Source organism: Microtus pennsylvanicus, chromosome X, assembly GCF_037038515.1.
Source record: "Microtus pennsylvanicus isolate mMicPen1 chromosome X, mMicPen1.hap1, whole genome shotgun sequence".
NCBI lineage: Eukaryota > Metazoa > Chordata > Mammalia > Rodentia > Cricetidae > Microtus > Microtus pennsylvanicus.
In genome coordinates, this window is record NC_134601.1 from 16,107,343 (window position 1) to 16,130,511 (window position 23,169).

The 23,169-nt window shown below is 41.3% G+C and overlaps 1 protein-coding gene across 7 annotated transcripts in view; it reads left to right on the plus strand.

Moving 5' to 3' along the window:
- Positions 1-23,169, plus strand: part of Mamld1 (mastermind like domain containing 1) — a 124,544-nt gene that overhangs the window by 80,054 nt on the left and 21,321 nt on the right. For 4 of the 7 annotated variants that reach the window (XM_075957460.1, XM_075957458.1, XM_075957456.1 and 1 more), the window contains 2 exons: positions 1,110-3,047; positions 4,962-5,072. In XM_075957460.1, the coding sequence (XP_075813575.1) occupies positions 1,110-3,047; positions 4,962-5,072 (2,049 nt within the window). The remainder of the gene's footprint in view (positions 1-1,109; positions 3,048-4,961; positions 5,073-23,169) is intronic. The other 3 variants (XM_075957462.1, XM_075957461.1, XM_075957463.1) reach the window with 1 other exon arrangement.

Sequence of the window (23,169 nt, forward strand, 5' to 3'; positions counted from 1 at the left end):
ACTTCCTTTCCCTTTCCCTACTGGCAGACAACTCATGGTTATTAATGTGACTGAATCATGGGTAAGAATCGGAAACAGGGAAACAAAGTGTTGCTTTGCTCCTGAAGACTGTTTTTATATAAAATGCGCAGCTCTCACAAGGTGCCGAGCCCACAGTAGGGCCTCTTCCTGTTGTTTGATATCTCCCCAATGCAAGGATGCATCTGCACAGAAGAATTCCTTATTTAAATAACTTTATACTTGAGGTTTTCTTTTATTGCAAGTTTTTCTCATTAAAAACAAACAGTACAGAAATTTAGAGACTAGAAAGCGAATTGCCAGTCATTCCTTAGGTGACCACTCTAAAAGACTGAGTATTGGTTCATCCAAATTATTTTTGTATGTGCATAAGCAGTGCAAATGTGTGCATGTGGAAAGAGTATGTGGGTGTGAACTAAATAGAATAATGACCACAGTGGCTGTTCTAAATCATGCACTTTCCCCTAAACATATACCTCAGGCAGTTCCTTTGCATTTCTCTGACACTGGTATGTTCTATTTTATCAACACACCCTGATTCATTTAAGCCAGAGAGTGAGGCAACCTAGAACTTTGTTGTCTGTTCTATGGTTTGTCTTTTTCAAAACTGGTTTACCTGTAGATGGTAGGAATTGAAATTGTTCAGCTAGTTCTAGTTTGCTCTTGAGTGCCTGCCTTTGGCAGCAAGTTTCTTTAGTGACTTCAGCATAGTCCCTGAATTCCCCTTGTAAGTGCACAAAGAATACCCTTTGTGTGACTTTCAGTCCTGCTAAGTATACAGACAGCATATTGCTTTATTTGAAATGTAACAAGACTGTTTAAATGAGACACACCAACAAAGAAACAAAAAACATGCTTCTAAAAATAGACTGTAATTTTATGATTTTTGACAAGTGTAACTTTAAACTGAGAGATCTGTTTTATCTGTGGCTTCTTAGCATTAACTTTAATATGTCAAAGCTTTTGTTAAATTCATATTCTCTCTCTCTCTCTCTTTCTCTCTCTCTCTCTCTCTCTCTCTCTCTCTCTCTCTCTCTCTCTCTCTCTCTCTCTCTCTTCCTCTCCTTTCCTCTCCTCTCCTGTAAACACAGGGAACCAGTAAAAGAAGACAGGAAGGAGACAACTTCCACTTTACTGGCATGGCTGATGGGGGCTACCCTAATAAAATCAAGAGACCTTGCCTTGAAGATGTCACCCTCTCTATGGGCCCAGGTGCCCACCCTACACTTTCTACAGAACTGCAGATGCCCACATTAACCATGAATCCTAGCTCTGCAGATCTGGGTGTAGCTGGCCAGTCATTACTTCTTGAGAATAATCCTCTGGACAACAATTCTGTGAATAGCAGTGCTATGGGCTCAGCGTTTGGGGTGTCGTCGACTGCAGACACAGGGCTGAAAGGGCATGCTATTCCTTATTATGAGAAAAACAACGATATGCCAGCTGTGGACCAGGAGCTTCAAGATCTGCTGGAGGAACTAACCAAAATTCAAGAGCCTTCTTCAAATGATCTTGACCTTGAGAAGATTCTGGGGAGCAAGCCAGAAGAGCCTGTGGTTGAACATCACTCCCAGGCTCCCCTTGGCCCCCCTGCCAAACTTCCAATTCAGATGCCACTTATGGAGAGCCTTGGGCCCAGCAAGGAGTATGTGTCTAGCTGCAGTCAAGCCACTGACACATCACTCCCAGTCTTGCCCTCCTCCACAGAGATCAACTATCCCATTCCTCCCACCAGTAAGCAGATAGCCTCACCCAGTTCTTCAACGGCACAGGCTCAGGTTAAAAACCAGGCCCAGACCATGCTCCCTGTCACTTTGCCTCCATTATCTGTGCCTCAGTGGCATCATGCCCACCAGCTGAAAGCACTTGCGGCCAGCAAGCAGGGATCTGCTACAAAACACCATGGTTCCAACCGTACTTGGTCCAATCTGCCTACTCCAGGCCTCTCCCCACCTTACCTACGCGTACCATCACCTAATCCACCACCAACACAGCCGCCGCCGCCGCCGCCGCCACCACCACCACCACCATTCAGCCCACAGAACTTCACAGCACCCTGCATGTCATCTAATAGCTTGTCTGGGAGTGCTGCACAAAGCTCGTCCAATGCCTTACTCTCCAGCATGGCCCCCAGCAGCAATGCTGCCCTTGGGCCCACCTTGTCCTATGCTCCAGCGAAGCTCCCAGCTCTGCCTCACAATCAGAAGCCACAATTCAGCCCCCAGAGCTCCATTCTTGCCAATCTAGTGTCCTCTTCTGTCAAAAGCCCCCAGGGACACCTATTATCTGCTGTGCCTACCAGCACCCCAGGACCATCCCCACCCTACCGCCCCGAGAATCTCTCCAGCCCTGGCTTGCCACAGCAGTCCTTCACTCCACAATACTCTCTGATCAAGAGCCTCACTCCCACCAGCAGTCTGCTTAGCCAGCAGCAACAGCAGCAGCAGCAGCAACAACATCAACTGCAGCATCAGCATCAGCAGCAACAGCAAGCAAATTCCATCTTTAAGCCTATGACCAGCAGCCAGCAAAGCAAAACCCTGAGCATGATCATGCAGCAGGGCCTGGCAAGTTCCAGTCCAGAAGGACCTGAGCCCTTTATCTTCAGCAACACCAAACCCTTGTCGCATTTTGTTTCTGAGCCAAGCCTCCAGAAGATGGCCTCCATGCCTGCCTCCTCCAGGCAGTCATCCCTGTTCCATTACCTGCCTCAGGCAACACCAGCACATGTTCCTTCTGCCACTGCCTCCTCTACTGCCACTGCCACCTTGCAACTCCAGCAGCAGCAGCAGCACCATCAGCAGCAGCACCATCAGCAGCAGCACCATCAGCAGCAGCACCATCAGCAGCAGCACCATCAGCAGCAGCTACATCAGCAGCAGCTACATCAGCAGCAGCAACAACACCACCACCACCAAAAACAACAACAACCTGATCAGTCTTCATTCCTCCTGCAGCAGATAATGCAGCAACCCCAGCGCTTTCAGCGCATGGTGGCCTCTGATTCCATGCCCCCTCTGCCTGGACAGGTAAGACCACCTCCTATCTGGTGGTGCTCCTTTGGGAAATAAGAACTATTTGATATGTTATGCAGACCTGGCTTTGGGAGGCAAATTCAGGCTATTATCCTCACGGAGGCCAAACCTGGAAAAGCCTATGTAAGTCAGATAATTGTGTGTAGTTAAGTACAGTGTTCATGAGTCCAAAATTATGGCTCTGGAGTCTAGTCAGCTTTCCTGGGAGGAAAGCTGCACCCATAATCTGTGCCAGGGGAAGGAGTCAGACAGGACAAGTCAGACATCTATAGATGAACAGTTTCCCTTGGACTGAGCCACAAATGCTTTGAAGGATGTAAGGAAATGACACTGAAGCATTTGGTGCTTGTCTGTCCTGCTATTAAACTGAACACTGAGCCTTCTAGAAATGCCCCAGAATCCTTCTACTGCACAAGCTCGGTGTGTCTTTCATCCCTGTGCTGGACACTGAGGCCAGTCCTGGAAGGAAAAGACATCCACCTCTAACTGTTGTCACCTCCATTCTGCAAAGGAAGAAACTGAGGCTCAGAAAGTTGCGATGACTTGCCCAGAGTCACACAGTTTGCAAGGGTCAGAGCAGGTGCTTAAAGCCAGAAAATCTTGCTCCAAAATCTCTATTCTTGAGATTACTTTTTCCACATCCCCCCTTCACCTATAGCCTTTTGAATCATTCACTGTAGGTCTATCATTGTTCCCACTTGTTTTTGCTCTGATCCTTGCCTGTATTAATTATCTATCACTGTGTAAACACTTATCCAAAGTGTTAACTCCAAACCGCATGTATATATTGGCTCACAGGCTCTGCAGGTCAGTAATCGTGGTTTAGCTGGTTCTTCTGGCCCAGAATATATCAGAAAGTCACTGTTATCTCCAAGTCCCATGGGGAAGGAGGTTCTGCCTTGCTCACTCATAGCATTGTTGATAGGAAGCAGCTCTTTGCAGGGGCTTCAGGAAGTGTTTGTTGGCCAGAATCTTCTTAAGCAAGCATTATACAATATGGCAGTTGGCTTCATCCAAGTGGATGAAAAAGGCATGCCTTCTAAATGCATGGATGGAGCTAGGGATAGGGAGGATTGTCAGAAAGTCTTTAAGATAGTCTATGGTATCATCATCAAATGTTGGCCACAGGGAATTGCATGAAGGTGTGGCTACCAGGAGGCAGGGATCAAAGTCCTCCTCTAGAATACTGTCAATCATGATGCATATTTCCATTCATTGGTTATTCATATGAGCTGATACAGTTGACCATTAACCAGCACCCCCAATAAATCATCATCATTTACCCTAAGAGGGACCTTGATAGAATGATGTCCTGATGTTTTCCACTTGTTCAGAAGTTCCCAGAGGGTCATAACATGATTCCACATACTTCTTCAGACACAGAGCCTCTGGGGCTCTGCCTTTCACTTCACTCTATAACCTCAAAGTGCCCATAGTTCTTGGGCCTTGTCCCTACTGGTTCCTGTGCCTGGCTTTCTCTTCCATTTCTCTCCTGTCTAACTTCTGCAGCTTCTTCAAGCTCAGACTCCATTCCTTCTGGAAGCACTGATGGTCCCAAGTGCTTCCGCTTTCTGCTGGGCCTCTCTGTTCTGGAGAGAAGTCAAAGAGACTATGTTTATGAGTGCCTGGGGAGAGAAATGAATGTCAGAAAGTGACCTCTTCAAGGGTACACATGACCACTTCCTACAAAGAATATCCAAATATCATGGAGTCTAACCAAGCATGGTGCTTGATACCATGGAATTGGCTGTCTGATGGGTGCATGAAGCAGAAAGAATTCCCAAAAGGGTGGCTGGTGGCTAGGATGAATGGCAAGAAGACAGAACTAGCAAGCAGAGCAGGGAACCCAGCTGGGGGCCTAAGCCCTTGTCTGTGGCTCAGGAGTACTGTGGTTTGATGTCATTATAGGGCTGTTGCCATCGCTGTGCATGGACTACTGCGGCTCTCTGGTTGGAGCACCAGCATCAGCAGTGGAACGCTCTCAATAACACGCATGGACATGCGCCACCATCTAACCTTGTGAGCCACTTTGTTTTATTCTTATCTGCAATGGGGTGTGTTTGGAGTCTTACTGTGTTGCCATGGAGCCAGCTCAGATGGCTTGGGGGAAAATGCTTAATGACTAAAGTCATGGCAATTATGCCTAGCTGGTCACCAAGGCAGGATTGGAGAAGGTGTTTAGGAGAAAAACCAAGCAACCATGACCTCCAAGGATTATAAGTATAGAAAAGGCTCCAGAGACCCCTTACAGAGAGGCTCCCAGAAGCATTCCACTATGAGCTATCTTCCCAGCCAGACATAGACCCATAGGCCAGGCATGGAGGTCTTCTCTCACCTGCCTCTTCTCTTAATCCTCAGAGGCAGAGGGTTTTATCATTCCGGTCTGTGTTGAGAAGGAAAGCATAGAGAAGTCACCAGAGAGGCCCACAATCACACAGCGAATCAGAGAGCCAAGCTTCTGGTTCCAGATCCCGTGCTCATCCTCCTGTGAATGAAGCACTGCCTCCAGAATGTTCTGTTCTTACCTTCCCTTCTTATCCATTTCCTCATCCACAAAATGAGAAAATAGTAGTTGACTGAGGACAAAATGACATAAAACATCCAAAGCTCTTTGAATAAAGCACGAAAAGGACTTTCCATCACTGCCTGAGGCCCGAGTCCTTAAATCTGTCCTCTGGGGCTTGAAGACATGGTCTACAAATCAAGACCTAGGTCAGGACAGAATGTGAGCAGCTCTTCTCCAACCCTGTCTCTATAGTGATGTTGCTAAGAATTGTGGGTTTTGTGCACCTTGGATAGTTTTCTCATTCTAGTCTCAATGGACATGGCAAAGGGTCATATTCACCTTGTAAGCACCCCATTCCAAAGTTCTCAGCACTATTATGCCCCTGCTCCAGCCCTCCCCAGTCCTCTGGTCACATAGCATTCTTCCAGCCAGAATACATTAAGAGCTCCCTCTTTTACGAACACTCTCCCACAACTGTAAGGCCATAAAACAATCTGGTCACTCTTCCCAGGGAAACAAAAAAAGAAGAGGTTAGTGTTTGAAGAAAAATTTGGTATCCTTACATAAGAACAAATGGAAATCCCAAAGATGGGAAGTGCATGATTCTCACCTTTAGCAGCAGCCAGGCTGTCTGTAGAAGCAATGGTCTCCTGATAATATGGCATTCATTAGCTTGGTGGTCTGGTCCTTCCCCTCTGTGGTCATGGTTACTGAGGGCAGACTGGAGATGTATGTGAATGTGGGGCTCAGTTTTTGAAATGAATATATTATTTTAATGTAAGATGAGAAACAAACAGTTAAGAAAGCAGTAATGCCCACTCTAGCTGTTTATCGGGCTCATACTTCTGTGTTTCTCAGCTTGAGAGATTTCACGTTACCCGTGGAATGAATGGTTCTCTTTACATGGAGCGCCCCTTCCACCTAAGCTAAGAGGCAAATGCCAGCTGTCCTCATGGAATCAGTTCAATGTGGCAAGTCAGGCAACAGACCTGATGTACACAGAGCTCATGTCCATTCAAAGCAGTTGGTGACATCTAGGGAGCCACAACCAAACGCAAATTTCCCTAAACACTCAGAGTCTCGACCAACAATACAGAAAGAATCAGCCCCTCTCCCATAGAGAACTGAAGAAGGAAAAAGAGATACACTCACTGCTCAGGGCCTGAGAATACTCAGATGGGATCCAGTATGGGTGTGGCCTGAGATCTAAACCCCTGTGGGCAAGGGAGACTCCAATGGTGAACACTTGGGACTTGAGAAACTCAATATGGCAGAAATAGCAAAGATGCTACAACTCCCTCCAGTGGAGAAATATGAAAATTTAACAATGTCTAGGTCAAATTTGACCACCAAATAAAAACTGGTCCCAAACTCACAATATCAAGTTGTCCTTTAGAGCTGCTTTGACTTCAGATTACAGTAAAAGACAGGAAAATAATTATTAGGGAGGAATTCCCCTGATTTGTTCCTTCTTGTTCTTCCTACAATAATTCTATATAATAATAGATGACATTATGACATGTTCATATACATATTTTTATCATATTCCCCTTCATGATCTTTACCTAGCCCTAATACCACTGATCCCTTCCTGTTCCCTAATAATCCTTATGCTTTCGTGACTTTTTTTTAAGATTCTACATAAGAGAAAAGACATTGTAATGTTTGTATTTCTGAGTCTTTAATATACCACTTAACATAAGCAGTTATATCTGTTTTATGTCAAATGGAGTGATTTCATTCTTCATCAAAACTGAATAATATTCCACTGTGCAATATGACCCCTTTTGTCTATCCATTCATATATTATTGGGCACCTAAGCTAATTCTATATTTTAGTTATTGTGAATAGTGTCATGATAAATATGGATATAAGTATTTCTGTTGTATATTGACTTTAATACTGCAGGGTATAAAACCAGAAATGATATGGCAAAATCATATACAGGTTCTAGTTTTTACTAACTTTTCTGAAGTGCTGGGCATAGAACTCAGGGACTCACACATGTTAAGCAAGTGCTTCACCAGCCTGGAAGATCTACTTTTATTTTATTTTAATTAATTAATTTATTTATTTATTTATTTATTTATTTGGTTTTTCAAGACAAGGTTTTGCTGCAGTTTTAGAGCGTGGCCTGGAACTAGCTCTTGTAGACCAGTCTGGTCAACTTTTATTTTATTGAGGAACCATCATAATGATTTCCATAGTGGCTACAGTAATTTGTAATCCTACCAATAGAGTATAAAGGTATATCCATTCTCTCATCTTTACTACCATATATTGGGTTTTTTGTTTGTTTGTTTCATTGATGACTGCTATTCTAACTGAGGATAAGATAGAATCTCAATTTAGTGTTGATTTGCATTTCCCTGAGGGCTAAAAAGACTGATCATCTTTTCATGTATTTATTGACTATTTGTATTTCATTGAAAATTGTTCAGTCAATTTGCCTATTATTGATTAGATTATTTGCTCTTCTTGTTTAGTTTTTTACCTATGTACATATTTTGGATGTTAATCCCATGCCAGATGAATAGTCAACACAGATTCTTCTATTCTTCAGTCTGTCTCTTCACCCTGCTAATTATTTCCTGAGCTATGCAGAAGCTTTTTAATTTGGTGAGACCCAAATTGTCAATGAGGGTTAGGACTTGGCTCAATTGTGCCATCAGCCACTGGAGAATGGAACTCACAAGTCTGTTTGGGAGATGCTTGGGAAGTGATGCTATGGAAGTCTGTGGGTAGCAAGAGGCAGCCTCCAGCCACAGTGCCTTCTGCATCTGTGCTTTGCTGCCCATGTAGATCTGCATGGCTAGGACTATGGCTTCATGAGGAGGAGGAGGGATGTGGATGGCAGCCAGTTGGACGAAGAACAGAAAAGCCTGGAATCTGATTCTTGAGGCAGGCTGTGAGGCACAGGGGAAGAGGGCAGCTGCAGTGAAATACACCAAGAAGCACTTGATATTTTGACAACTTTTGAGCAGGAGAAAGGGGACTCCAGTTTGTCTAGGAGAAGACTGAATTAATCCTTTGCTGGGCCAGGTCTGTTGTATATATTCAACAAGAAGTCATAGAAGCAGTGGGTCCTTAGCAACTATGAAGAGACAACAGTGTTATCTGCCCTACCTGAGACACTAGGGCTGAATTATGTGCGAAGGCAGATTCCTCCTAGTCCATCCTAAAGGGGAATGCACAGAGCAAGCACTTTGTTCAGACTCAATGCAGAGTTCACTTTCTTCCAGGCACAGATAGCAGAAGTACTGACAGCCATGTAGATACTAAATGACAAGTGTGACTCCAGGATGACTTCAGGTGGGCAGGAGGGCCTAAAGATACCATTGCAGCAGCTTGCTGGGGCCACATGCCACTTGGGAACCAGGTCCTAAACTGGTCAAATAGGTCTGACAGTGTATACACAAAGGGGAAAGAAAGAAAAAGCCAGACCCACCCACCCCCATCTCCAGGCTGGGCCAGGACCCAGAGGGTTTAAGTACAGCACACTGATGGTCTCTCCGTGTCTCTCTCTCTCCCTCACTACTTGCTCATACCCCAAAACCTTTCAATAGAGTAGCGGTGGGGCCCCAAGACTCCTTTTGTGTTGGACTTCATGCTTAGTAGTGCATGGGCTCTAATTACTGCCTCTCAACAGCGCAGCTTATATTATCTGCATTCAAGCTACGGCCTCCCATTGAAAACAAAAAATGATCAGTGAGGTTCACAGAATTCCTTCTGCAATGAAAGCTACATCAGCCCATTTTAGACTGCAGTCAGGAGAGTTAGAAACTGAACCTCTTCCTGCTCTCAGAATAATTCATTAACATTTTTACAGTGACCTTTAACTTACTGAAAGATATGACCTCTCTGATCAAATCAGATGCACCACCTGTGGAAGGAGAACCTGTCACCTTGGCTTTGCAAGTCCTTCCACTTGCTTTGCTGCCTGTTTTCTCCTCATTCATTGGGGAGGGCAGCATTTCCTGCCATGTCCACATTTTCTCTTTTCACTAATTCTGGTGGTGGGTAGCATTTCAAAGGTTAGTTTTGGTGAAATGCCAAAGCAGAAATCTTCGGAGGCAAGCTCGAGGCCGCCTGGTGTAAGGCAGCTGATAACTAAGGAAGGGCCTAGATTATCCAGATGAGGAAGTGGGGAGGGGGACACATGTCAGACTTCCAAGAGCCACTGATCAGAGTCCAGGCTTGACCTGCAAGCATCTTCTCTACCAGACATGAACGTGTTTTCCTGAGAGAGCCTTTTTATTTCATACCTAACAGGACCATACTGTCACACTTAGCTTTTCCTTTCTGTCTTAACTGAGCTACAAATCTGTTTAGTTTGGGACAAATATTTTCGGAGGCTACTGTAAGAGGATAAATGTTAGGCACACTGTGACATACATTTGGAGAGGTTGATCACTAACACCCCAGGGTTGAACAGCTGTCTTTTAATCACTCTGGATTTACAGGAAATGTAACAGCGATGCTCAAACACTTAGCACAAAGATTACCAATAATCAATTTTTTCCCAGTTTCCTTTTGTGTTTCTGGGTATTGGTAATGGTGTTTCACCCTAAAGCTTTCCCCTTTTAGATCCACCGGGATCATAAATCACAGGCCTATGGAAACTTTGCCTGAGTCTATTGTACCTTTAGGCTATATCCCTTAGAGGTTGGCAGAGCCCATAACTTCGACCTGCTTTTAAAAATCTCCTGGTACTCTGACCTGGCTGCTTTTGAGCTTGAAGGGAACAGCAGAATAGACTAAAGTGAACCTTGAATACCTACAGGCTCCAAATTCTCAAGTTAAACCAATGATGGACCAAAAGTATGTGGGGAAAAAAAATCTGTGTGTTATGAGCACATACGTTTTTCTTGTCATTACTTCCTAAACATACAACATTATTATTTGCCATAATCAGACTTTCCTTTGGGCTGCCAGCTCACCAAATAATGACATGGAGACTTATTATTACTTATGAAAGCTCGGCCTATAAGCTTAGGCCTGGTTCTAACTAATTCTTGTAACAACCCATTTATATTAATCTATGTTCTATCATGTGGCATTACCTCTTTTCTATCTTGCACCTCCTGTTTCCTCTCTGTGTCTCCTTTTTCCTTCTTCCTAGAGGTCTCTCTGTCCCCAGAAATCTCGCCTAAACACTTCTTTACTAAACCAATCAGAAGGTTCCCTGGCAAAGACACATCTTCACAGTGTAACCAAGTATTCCTCAATAATGTGTATTGTATTACATAGTGTAAGTAATCTAGAAATGATTTAAAGTATAAGAGGATTATATAGTATCTATGGAAATACAACCATTTTATTCAAAGGACTTCAGCATGCACAGACTTTGGAATCTCAGGGAATTCCTCACATCAGTCTTGTTCTGTGGCATCGCTGATTCCTGACTCCAGCATGAATAAGAGCTCCTACGATAACAAGCAGACAATAGGGTTCCTGTTTAGTGGTTGATTGAAGCACAGGAGTTGCATGTTAGACTGGAAAACAGGCAGCTTATGCTCACAAAGAGGGAAGGTACAGAGTTTCAGTTGCATCAGAAGAAAAAGTTCTACAGATAGACAAGGATGACAGTTACAACACACCGTGGAAGAATCCATGAAAGAATTCCGTGCCACATGGTTGTACAGTTTAAAAGGTTGAGACAGTTGATGTTCTGCCACATATGGTGTGTAGCACAAAACAACATTTCTATCCACATAGACTGAATGTACAAGAGTGTTTCCCTAAGATTAGAATGGAACTGAGAAATTCCTATCATCTGCTGATGTCATAGCCATTTCTGTCAGAAAGCATTACATTATTGTGGGATGCTGAGCTGATCAAACTGACTTCACTGCCACTTCAATAAAAGAACATGTGCAGCTGTGTACTCAATACTTCATGGAAGTGAGAAGAAATGGTTACATTGCTAGCTTTTTGCCATCACCTAGACTTTCATGTTTGAGTGTGCTCTTACTACTTATACACAAGAAGTTTATAACAATTGGCATGTTATACTAGCAGTTACTCTTCTCGCATTTACTGAGTCTCTTGATTGCATCACAATGCCACAGTAGAGTCATTGACCTGTATGTATCATGTAGATTTGTATATGTACACTCAAATGTGTCCCCATAATGATGAAATCACCTAGCAACACATTTCTATGCCCCTATGATTAAGTGACACATAGCTGTGTCTCAAAACAGCAAAATTGAAAAGGAAATATTCTAAAGTTTTAAAACACTTGTTAATCCTCCACTAATTAAAAGCAACCTTTTCAAATATTATTAATGTGCAGTATCAAAACAGCATCAAGCTTGCTGTCCATTTTCCTGCTTAGGAGCAGCCATGAGTGGACATCTGCTCATCACTTAGTACAAATCATGTCGTAGTGAGCACGTGTAAGTTAATCACTCAAAATTGAGTTACTGCACATATCCGTTGCATAGAAATAAATCTCCTGGTAAATTAAACAATATGATTGGCATTCTCTGCGAATTTTAGAGAAATGGCAACCTGGGAGGTACAAAGAAATGACTTCACTAGAAATAGGTATTATCACTAATTTTGGATAGTATGAGAAGCCCTATATGCTTCATCTGCTCTCTGAGTACCTACAGGTCTGGGAGCACCAGAAAGGCTGACAGCTTTCTAGATACTAAAGAGCCAATAGAGGATGTTGTCATCCAGGATTGACTCTGTGAGCAAGTTCAGGGCTTTGAAATACAGTTCTGGCAAAGGTTAGGGATCTCAACTACAATGAGAACAGGTTCCAATGTTTGGTCACTGACACACAGAGTAAGAAACTAGAGCCTCTGATAAGTGTTCAGTTCAAATGAATTGTAAAAAGTTGGCACATCTGGTTGTTATGCACACAAGACCTTTAGTTGTGAGCTCTTGGTGGTTTGGTAATATCTACTTTTGAGAGTTATTTGTGTCTTCACAGTGACCCCACTCACTGCTACCCCTCAGCCACAGGAAACTTTCTTGCCTAGCTTTGAATGTGAGCAATAAATGTGGCCCTTTAAATAAGTGTAAGAATGTGGGGAGGAGGGAATAAACCAGGGACAGAGGTCCATCTGCTAGTCTTCACAGAATCCCAAGTTCTTGAGACTATTGGTATGGCTAATTTCTATTGCTGATAGAAGCTCTTAGTCTTCAAGACTTAAGAGCTTTGATGAACTCAGCTCTTTTCATGTTGGGTAGAAGAAAGATCTCTGGCCCTCGTGTAAGGACACTGACTGCATTGCGTCTTTATGATCTAGTTGTGTTTCTGGTGTTTCTACAACATTTGTGGAATGTCTGAATATATGTATTTCTTCAGCTTCCAACAAATTGTGACGTGCTTCCGGTAGTCCTTGGTACACGGTATTCTGTTGTTGCTGCTGTCATTGTAGCTAATGACATTTATAAGAACAAAACAAGATGTCTGGCAGCCATTTCACAAACTACAGCAACAGTCACACACGATAAGAAAAGCCCAGAAGACAGCTAGTTTAGGAATTCAAGTCACTTGTGTTATTGTTTGTTTTTGAAGTTGAGATGTATTCGTACCACTGAAAGGCAGCACTGAGGCCCCTGGTAAAGTCAGTCAACTGCAGTCTTACGAGCTGTGTGTGAGTAGTCTCCACTCACAGTGTGTCCAGAGCTGCCATTTGGTTCTGACTAGCACAGGATCAGGTGAGCATGATTTAAAGGCTACTTGGCATATGTTCTTTCTTCTTAGGCTTAAAATGCAAATTAGTAAGAACACTTAGCTATTATGATTCATGAGGGCACATATAATCCTAGTACTTGGGACACTGAGGCAGAAGGATCACAAATTAGAGGTCAGCTTGGATGTGGTTACATACCCCCTCCACTCCACACACCACAAAAGAATGATGCTGCCGTTGCTGTATTTGGGTAAGCTTTGTGTAGGTCGGCTTTCTGTCACTTTGTAAGACAAGAGGATTTCTTTGGCTCACACTTCTCAGTCCACAGTCAAGGCAGAACACTATGGTGGGGAACACATATTTCACCAAATCTCTTCAGTTCACAGCACAAGGAAACAAAGAAGCCCAAAGAGACAGGGCTATTGGGATTTAAGGACACACCTCACTGATCTAACTTCCTTCCCCTTGGCTGGCCGTAAGGACCTTACCTCCCAACACCAGCCCACCTCTGCCACAGCACCACATGCTGGTGATCAGGCTGCTATCACAGGGCCTTCAAGAAGCATTCAGCAAGCCAGGCGGTGGTGGTGCACGCCTTTAATCCTAGCACTCGGGAGGCAGAGGCAGGCAGATTTCTGTGAGTTCGAGACCAGCCTGGTCTACAAGAGCTAGTTCCAGGACAGGCACCAAAAGCTACGGAGAAACCCTGTCTTGAAAAAAAAAAAAGAAGCATTCAGTATTCAAGAAATAGCAAGCTCACATCACAGGATTGAAAATAATAAGACATTTATTGTTATTACTTTCAGATGGAAATTTTGTTCCTGGATTTTTTGTTTTCATTTATTTTGGTCATTTGACAGATACATTAATAATTGCTTTTATTTGCTTTATTAATTTTTAACTTGAAAACATCTTTCCTAGGCCAGTTATATCACAAGGAGTTACTTTTCTTTATCTGCATCCTCAGTAAGGGGACTGAATTTCATTAATTCTCTATTAATTGCTATATTTAGAACAATCTAGATCAAAGAATTAAAATAGGGTTGATAGGGCAGTCTCTGGCAATGCTTTAACCATAGACATTTTCATTCACTTCATAGAGGTTCAGAGACATACGAGTCTGTTCTACCACACTCTTTCTCTAGCCGCTTCCCCAGCTCAGGAATTATGCCACATTAGAAGTGATAAAATTATAACCAAGGCTCAACCATTAATAAAACCATGTTAGTAAAATTTTAAGTGGTGGCGTAACCTCAGGAATTTACAAGTATCCACAAAGATCCTGTGGCGAGCCATAAATTGACTTGTGACTTGTTAGACCTAGATAGGTTGATATTTACTATAGATTTTAGGTTCCTCCTCCACGAATAATTTAACACAAATTACAGTATCTTGATGTCAATCAGCTGAGTGACCTTCTAGTTCCATATGTCCTCCCAGAGACTTCAGAGATTTGAAGACAGCCGAGATGTATCATCTGTTTCCACAATGTGCCGAATTCTTTGCCACTCTCCCGGCTGCTTGCCTCTGACCTAAGTACAGGGCGCTAAGAGAAGACCTTCTGAAGGGTACCATTTGACCAGATCAGTAGTTCTCAGCTTGTGCATCATGACCCTTTCGCAGGGGTCTTAGAATTCCTGCTCATCATAAATTCACATTACAATTTATAATGGTAGTAAAATTATAGTTGTGAGGTAGCAATGAAAATCATTTCATGGTTGGGGGTCACTATGACATGAGGAACTGTATTAAAGGGTTGCAGCACCAGAAAGGTTCAAGCCCAATGGGCTAGAGCAAACAAAATGATCCAGGTGTGTTTGGTGCAGTGGAGAAGAGGAGACTCCCCAAATTCTTTCCCATCCATCTGCCTTGTTCCCACTGTCCCACTCACTGGGTAGCAGCCACATCCCTCAGCAGCCCTGCTCATTGTCTTTGCCAATTCTAGCCCATAACACCCCCCCACACACACACACACACACAGAGAGAGAGAGAGAGAGAGAGAGAGAGAGAGAGAGAGAGAGAGAGAGAGAGAAACTGATAAGCATTTCTCTGTAACTCTGTATTTTCTTTGTATCTATTCTCTAGTCTCCAAGTAGGTAAAGTGTTTGATGCAATGTTGGACAAATGAACAAAGAAAGGGAATGAGCCCTTGCGATGGCTCTAGAGTCCTCAGCAGACTACTCAGTAAGACTCTTTATAGGCTTTTGTTCCATTATCATCTCTGAAATCACATCTTGACTTTCTGGTGTGTTATTGGACTTTTCAAAAGATTTTAAAATTCAGGAACTTGGCTCCAATAATTGCTCTTAGGAGCTAACACTGCCTTTTTTCTATAGGTACATTCAGTTTGGATCAATTATTTTCTTCACAAAAACCCACAAAGTACATATTGAAGTTTGCATCAGAGTTAAATACAATCCAGTCTCTTAATTTTCGATTACATTGTTGCTTTTCAAATGTGTATCGTATTCTACTAATGCAAATTTAAGAGCTTGAGTACTGAGCTGGAGATCTGAATGAAGAGCAAGCCCAAGATGGTGATATTTGATCTGTACTTGGGTATGTTTGCTAGAATGTGCTGGATATTACAGGTGTGTTACACTTCTCTTTAAGAAAGCTAGTCTAAGGGAGAAAGAAATATAACTCAAGGCTAAGCAAGGTTACACAGACCTTGGGCTTCAGCATTAGAAACAGGGGGATCTTGTATACAGTCATACTATCCTGAATGTTCCTTTTCTCATCTGATCTTGGAAGCTAAGCAGGGTCTGGCCTGGTTGGTATTTGGATGGAAGAAGACATATAGGGTTCATTTATTTATTTATTTATTTATTAAAGATTTCTGCCTCCTCCCTGCCACCGCCTCCCATTTCCCTCCCCCTCTCCTGATCAAGTCCCCCTCCCTCATCAGCCCGAAGAGCAATCAGGGTTCCCTGACCTGTGAAAAGTCCAAGGACCACCCACCTCCATCCAGGTCTAGTAAGGTGAGCATCCAAACTGCCTAGGCTCCCCCAAAGCCAGCACGTGCAGTAGGATCAAAAACCCATTGCCATTGTTCTTGAGTTCTCAGTAGTCCTCATTGTCCACTATGTTCAGAGAGTCCGGTTTTATCCCATGCTTTTTCAGACTCAGGCCAGCTGGCCTTGGTGGGTTCCCGATAGAACATCCCCATTGTCTCAGTGTGTGGGTGACATATAGGGTTCTTTAACCTGAGACTGGTAGCTTAGAACAGACCTTATGAATTCGGAAATCTGAGGAGCCAGGCTAGGTTGCCTATCAATTAGAATATATTCAGTTTCTGGTAACAACCAACCCAGTTCACTATGGTTTAAACAAAAAGCAATAATTAATTTAAAACATCATACTGACTCCTACAAGGGAAAGTGCATCAGTTGGGTGGCTTCAAGTTGTCCTAAATCATCAGCTTAACTCTGTAACCAGAGATTTGGTACTATCTTTTAGAACTTCCCTCATCCTACAGCTAGCTCCCCCTTGTGGGCACACTGTAGCTGTCTGCAATTCTAGAGGCTGCCAGCTTCCTCCTGCCCCACCCCCACCTTGACCCCATTCAAAGTATGCCTTTCCAGTCTCTATGTCAGAGGAGCAAGGAAACTTCTTCCTTAGAAGCCCCTCGATTTCAGGGGCTTGTTGGATAGAAAGGACAATATACATACTATGCTGCTCGCTGTCAGCAAAACTGAATGGCCCGCCTTTAAAATCTTGGGTGGGATGAGGTTCCTCCCAAACATTTCCAAGCCACTTGGATGAGAATGGGTGGAGCTATCTAGAGAAGGCAGACACGTTTGATGTTGAATAGGCTACCTATCTGCCACCTTGCACTGCTGCAGTCAGCCTTGGTGACTGTCCTCATGCATTCGCTCGCTCTTGCCATGATCTCACTTTCCCAAATGCTCAACCCTATGGAAATCCAATTATGCTTTGGTTCCAGTCTCTAACTGAGAATTCCTAGGGATGTGCCATCCTTGGAACTGCATCTGTATGTGTCTCCTCGTGTTCCGAGGACCCTCAATTTCTAAGTTCATCTGAGTAGTCAAAAAATAGGGACAAAAAAAGGAAAGTTTTCTGATTTGAAAAAATGAAATTAAAAAGCAACATTGAGTGGCCAGTGAACCGTAATCCCCGAAGCTCTTGCTTCTCTGAGGTTCAATCTCCTTTTCTGTTGTAATACTTTGTTAAAATGTAGTGTCTAGGTCCCACATCTAGAATTTCTGATTCCATGAGACAATGTGGGACCCAGGGATTTTTATTTTCAGTGGGTTCCCAAGGGATGCTGCTGCCTCTGTTCCAACTCTCCTACTTTGGAAACCTCTAGCGTGAACAATCCCCATGGATCCTTCCAGTTTTGATTTTTAGAACTCTAGAATTTTGTAGTGACTCAAAATACATGGTTTTCTAACTGAAACATACGTGAAGAGGTGTAAATATCTTGAAGGACACGTTAGGGCTCCTATATAAGTACAAATTATACCTACAGATCAACCTTTCCCAGTGCCTCCCCAACCTTACTCCCCCCAGCCTTGGATAGCTCTGCCACTTGACTCTTATTTCAATGAGATCATCTGTTTGGGATTCTGTGTACAGGTAGGACCATGGAATATTTGTCATTCTTGTCTTATTTCACTTAACATAATCTCCAGTTCCACCCACACTAACACAAATAATAAGTTTTCATTCTTTTTATGCCTGATGATATTCCATGCAGATTGGTACCATATTTTCATTACCCATTTATCTGATGATGGACACTGTTATGAGTGATGCTACAATAGCTTGGCAATGCAGGTGTCTCTTCAACATGGCTAAGTTCATTTCCCTTGGTTGTACATCTAGTGGTAGGACAGCTGGATGATGTGGTAAGTGTATTCTAATTTTTGAGGAATAGCTACATTATTTTATGTAATGTTTGTACTAATTACCATTCCCTCAGCAATGTACAAGACTTCTAGTTCTTCCACATTCTGGTAGCACTTGTTCTCCTTAGCATCTTTGATAAGAGTCACTCTGACTGTGGAGAGGAGGGATATTTCACTATGGTTTACATTCACAGTGTCTAGTAATCTTGAAACAGATGCCTGCTGATCATTTGTGTTTCTTTCTTTATGAGTGGTCTGTTTAGCTGAGTATCCTGTATGTTTCTCAGGCTTTTTAATCAATTTTTTGTTGTTTAGTTTTGTCTATGTTGGGTTTTTAAAGTTCAGCCCCTTATCAGATGCAATATTCTCTTCTAAGCATAGTGTTTGATCGTTTGCTGTACTGAAGCTGATTTAATACTCTGTCTATCTTTGCCTTCTGGATCCTATCCTAAAACAAATCTTTGTTCACTCTAATTTTCTGACCCCCCCCTTATGTTTTTCCAAATAGTTTTGTAATTTCAGGTCTTACATGTGACAACCACTTTGTTTTTTCATGCCCCTTTATATTTTTCGAGCTGACTTCCAACTCACTATGTAGCCATGGATGACCTTGAATTTCTGCTCATTCTTTACCTCCCAGGTGTCAAGATTACAAATTTATGACCACATGACCAGTTTTTACATCCCAGGAATGGAATCCAGGGCTTCCTGGGTGTTAGGCAAATAATTGAGCTATGTCCCCAGGCCCCACTTAAGACTTTAATACATTTTGAATTAGATTTTTGTAACTCAGAAACTTAGGGATTTACCTGCATTTTTTTAGGCAAATAACCAGTTTTCCCAATACCATTTATTGAAAAGACCGTTCTTTTCCCAATGTCCATTTTTAGCACTTTTGTTGAAAATAAGTTAGGCATAGATAGATAGATAGATAGATAGATAGATAGATAGATAGATAGATAGATAGATTTTTATGGTTCCCTTGGTTTATGTGTTTGTTGTTATGCTAGTAACATGCTGCTTTAATTACTGTAAATTTTTAGCCTGTTAACAAATCCTGATTTGTTCTTTTTGATCAAGATGGCTCTAGTGATTTGTAGGTTAGGGTAATTCCATACAAACTTTAGAATTGTTTTTGCTAATTCTATCAAGAATACCATGTGATTTTTGAAAAAGGTTGCATTGAATCTAAATCACTTTGTGTTGGCAGAGGCCGCTCATTCATTCCCGACTGCCCAGACCTGAAATAATTACACATAAACTATATTATTCAAAACACTTCTTGGCCAATAACTTAAGTTTTATATATTATATTATATTATATTATATTATATATAAATTTTAGTATTGCTAGCTAGATCTTATATCTTAAAATAACCCATTTCTATTAATCTGTGCATTACCATGAGGCTCATCCTTTACCAGTAAAGTTCCCAGGCATCTGTCTCCAGCAGTAGCAGCCTAAATGGCTTTTCTCTGACTCCACCTTCTTTCTCCCAGCATTCAGTTTAGTTTTCCCACCTAGCTCTATTCAACTTTATCACAGGCCAAAGCAGCTTCTTTATTCATTAACCAATAAAAGCAATATATATACAGAAGAACTTCCCACATCATCTCCCCCTTTTTGTCTAAATAAAAAGGAAGGTTTTAAATATAACAGAGTAAAATTACATATAACAAAACAGGTATCAAGCAACAATTAGAGTTACAATAATTATATCTACTTTATCTTTTATCATAACTAAGAAAAGAGATAACTATCTATTCTTCAACTTTATCAAAGACTCCAGAAGAATATAATATTACCTAACTTAACAGGAAAAGCATTGTTAGCAACTTCCAAAACTCTAGAATTGAGTTAGATTAGAGTTACCTTTAATCTAGTTAGAATAGAGATACCTCGCTATCTGGACAGTCACCTAAAGTTCTTCTGTAACATTAGGGTACCCATCTTCAGCCTACAGGCCCATAGTATCTGGCAGACTTTTCCATGAAGCAGAAAATTTCAAAGACATTTCCACCTATACTGGTAGTTGTCAGTCACTTTCTTCTGTGTCCTGCAGAATGTCTGACAGACTCTTTAATGAAGCAGGAACACTGAAGGACTGTCTTATCTTTAGACAAGTTAAACAGTCATTTTTCTGTGGGTCTTGCATGTCCAGTTCATACAGCATAACATCAATCAGTCCAGGCAAGAGCAGTTTCTTGCCCAAATGTCTAGCAAATTCCATAAGGAGCCTCTTTGATGCCCATTTTCCTCTTGAAGTAGATATGTCTCATTGTCATGAAAAGTCCTAATTTCTTAAACATTTTAGATGCCATATTCCATTAATCTTTAAAAGGTTTGAAGAATATCTAGCCATCTGAAATATATCGCTATACATCTAGAAAACCTAACATGACTACAAGCTTAACTATTATAGATGATTAACTATTAACATGTATTTCTTAATTACACAATACATTTTTAAATGAGCCACACAAATACAATACCTTAATCAATAGCAGAAATATACATATAACAAAATTGACCTTAAATTTGTATCAATAAACTAAGTTCCATACCAATACAAAGTATACATCTCCATAGTATATCCCCCTTTAAATGTAAATAAATATTTATAAACAATATTTCAGAATTTTGGCATAGTTCTCTCCGAACTGCTTCTTGCTTTTTGTTGGTTTAGCTAAGCAGCTCATACAATGAAATATCTCTCTGTACTTAGCTCATTCACAGTCAAAAATTTCAAAGAAAACACAATAGTATACATAATCCAGACTCTCTGTATACATTCCATCTTTATATGGCTTATTTTTATTTATTCCTTTAATCCATGGATATCTGTACTGTGTCTCTTTATAGACTTTTTAAAAAAACATTTACTTCTTTTTATAACTGTCTATATTCTTTCTTTTCTCTCCTACGCCTATGTACATTTATTCAACACCATGACCCATTTAGAGGTCTTTTCCATCTGAACTTGCCTTTATTGTGTATCTGTAATCCTTTTCTGACCAGGACCACTTCTTAAAATGCTAAGTGGCATGACTAGGACTAAGGTTGCCTTACCTTTTGGCTCTGCCCAGTAAAACATGGTGGAGGTATGTCCACTACCTCTGCAAGCCATGCACACTGCTTCAGTTTGAAGTATGAAGCAGGTCTTGATGCACCATTAAGCAGTTTGTAACACAATGCTCACGAACTCCATTCAAGTGCTTGGCTTCCTGAAAGAACCAGAGTTCATGCTGCCCGAACTAGGAAGCTGTCATTTCTTATTCTGAGTCAGTAAGCCTTTCCTTAAAGGGGCCTTAGTGTTCCTGTTCACTGCCAGCAAACAGAGCCCATCCAAAAAAGAAGGAATATGTGGCTAAACTTTGTTTTGTTGTGTGTGTAGAAATCCTTCCAAGCTCTATCAGGTTATATGGATTTAGGTGGCACACATGGACTTCACACATCAACTTTGTGTAGTTTAGGCATTTTACAATATTGATTCTTTTACTCTATGAACAAAAAAATGTCTTTAATTTTATCCTCTTCAGTTTCTCTCATCAATGTTTAAAATGTTTCATGATAGAGGTCTTTTGCCTCTTTAGCTAAATTTGTGCATAGGTACCTTTTTAAATCTACAAATGAAATTTGTTTCTTGATTTCTATTTCAAATAAATCATCATTAGTATTTAATAGTGCTGATCATTTTTTGTATGCTGTTTTATATTCTGCAACTTTGATGAATTTATTTAGTATATAAGTAACTTTGGAAGTTTCTATATGTAAGGTCTTATCACTTGAAAACAGTGACATCTGACTTCTTTTTCAATTTGGATGTGTCCTCATTTTTTATTTTATTTGTGTCCTCCTTTTCTTAACCTCACTAACAATCCATTTTATCTTCTTTAAAAATGGTGTTGTTGAGCCGGGTAGTGATGGCACACACCTTTAATCCCAGCACTCAGGAGGCAGAGGCAGGTGGATCTCTGTGAGTTCAGGGGCAGCCTGGTGTATAAGAGCTAGTTCCAGGACAGGCTCCAAAGTTACAGAGTAACCCTGTCTCAAAAGAAATGTTGTTGTTGTTGTTGCCACTGTGTTATTTTATTATTATGTTTGTATGATATGGGGGAGCACATGCCACAATATATAGAGAGGTCAGATAACACCTTTGTGGAGTAGGTTCTCTTTTTCCATCTTTATTTGTTTACCAGGGATAGAACTCAGATCACCAGGCTTTCATAGCAAGCTCCACTACCCACTGACTCATTTCACTGGCTCTCTTCTATCTTATCAAAAAACCATCTCTTTGTTTCATTGATCATTTAAATTACATTTTCTTAGTCTCTATTTCTTTGTGGATTTTGTTTGTTTGTTTTATTTTCTGCTTGAAGTTTTAATTCTTTCCTTCTAAATTTAGGTTCAGTTAGTTTTAGTTTTTCTAGTTCCTTGGGATGCAGTATTAGAGATTTCTCTTATTTGATTGTTATAAATTTCCCTCTCAGTAGGGTTTTGGATGTATCCATAGATTCAATTTTCATTTTCACATGGTTCAAGAAAGTTTAAACTTCCTTCTTTGATGACGGAAGGATATCTCAGTAGTTAAGAGTACTATTTGCCTTTCCAGAGAACCTGGATTCATTCCCAACACCTACATGCTGGCTCATAATCATCTGTAACTCCATTTCCAGGGGATATTATGCCCTCCTCTGACTTCTGTGGGCATTGCACATATATGGCACGCAAACATACATGCTGCCAAAACACTCATACACAATAATAATAAATGCAAACTTTCCTTCTTGATTTCTTTCTTGACTCTTTTGTTATTCAAAAGTTATTTGATTTCCATGTGTTTATAGTTTCCAATGTTTCTCTTTTTCTTGATTTTTGATTTTATTGCATCATGATTAGAAAAATATATATAATACATATAATTTCAGTTCTTTTAAATTCATTGAAACTTATTTTATGCAATATTGTACAGTCTTTAGTATTCAATGCTTTCATTATTAATCTGTCTTAGGTAATATTCTGCACAGGGAAAAACATGTATTCTATAGCTGCTGGAAAGGGATGTCCTATAAATAATTGTTA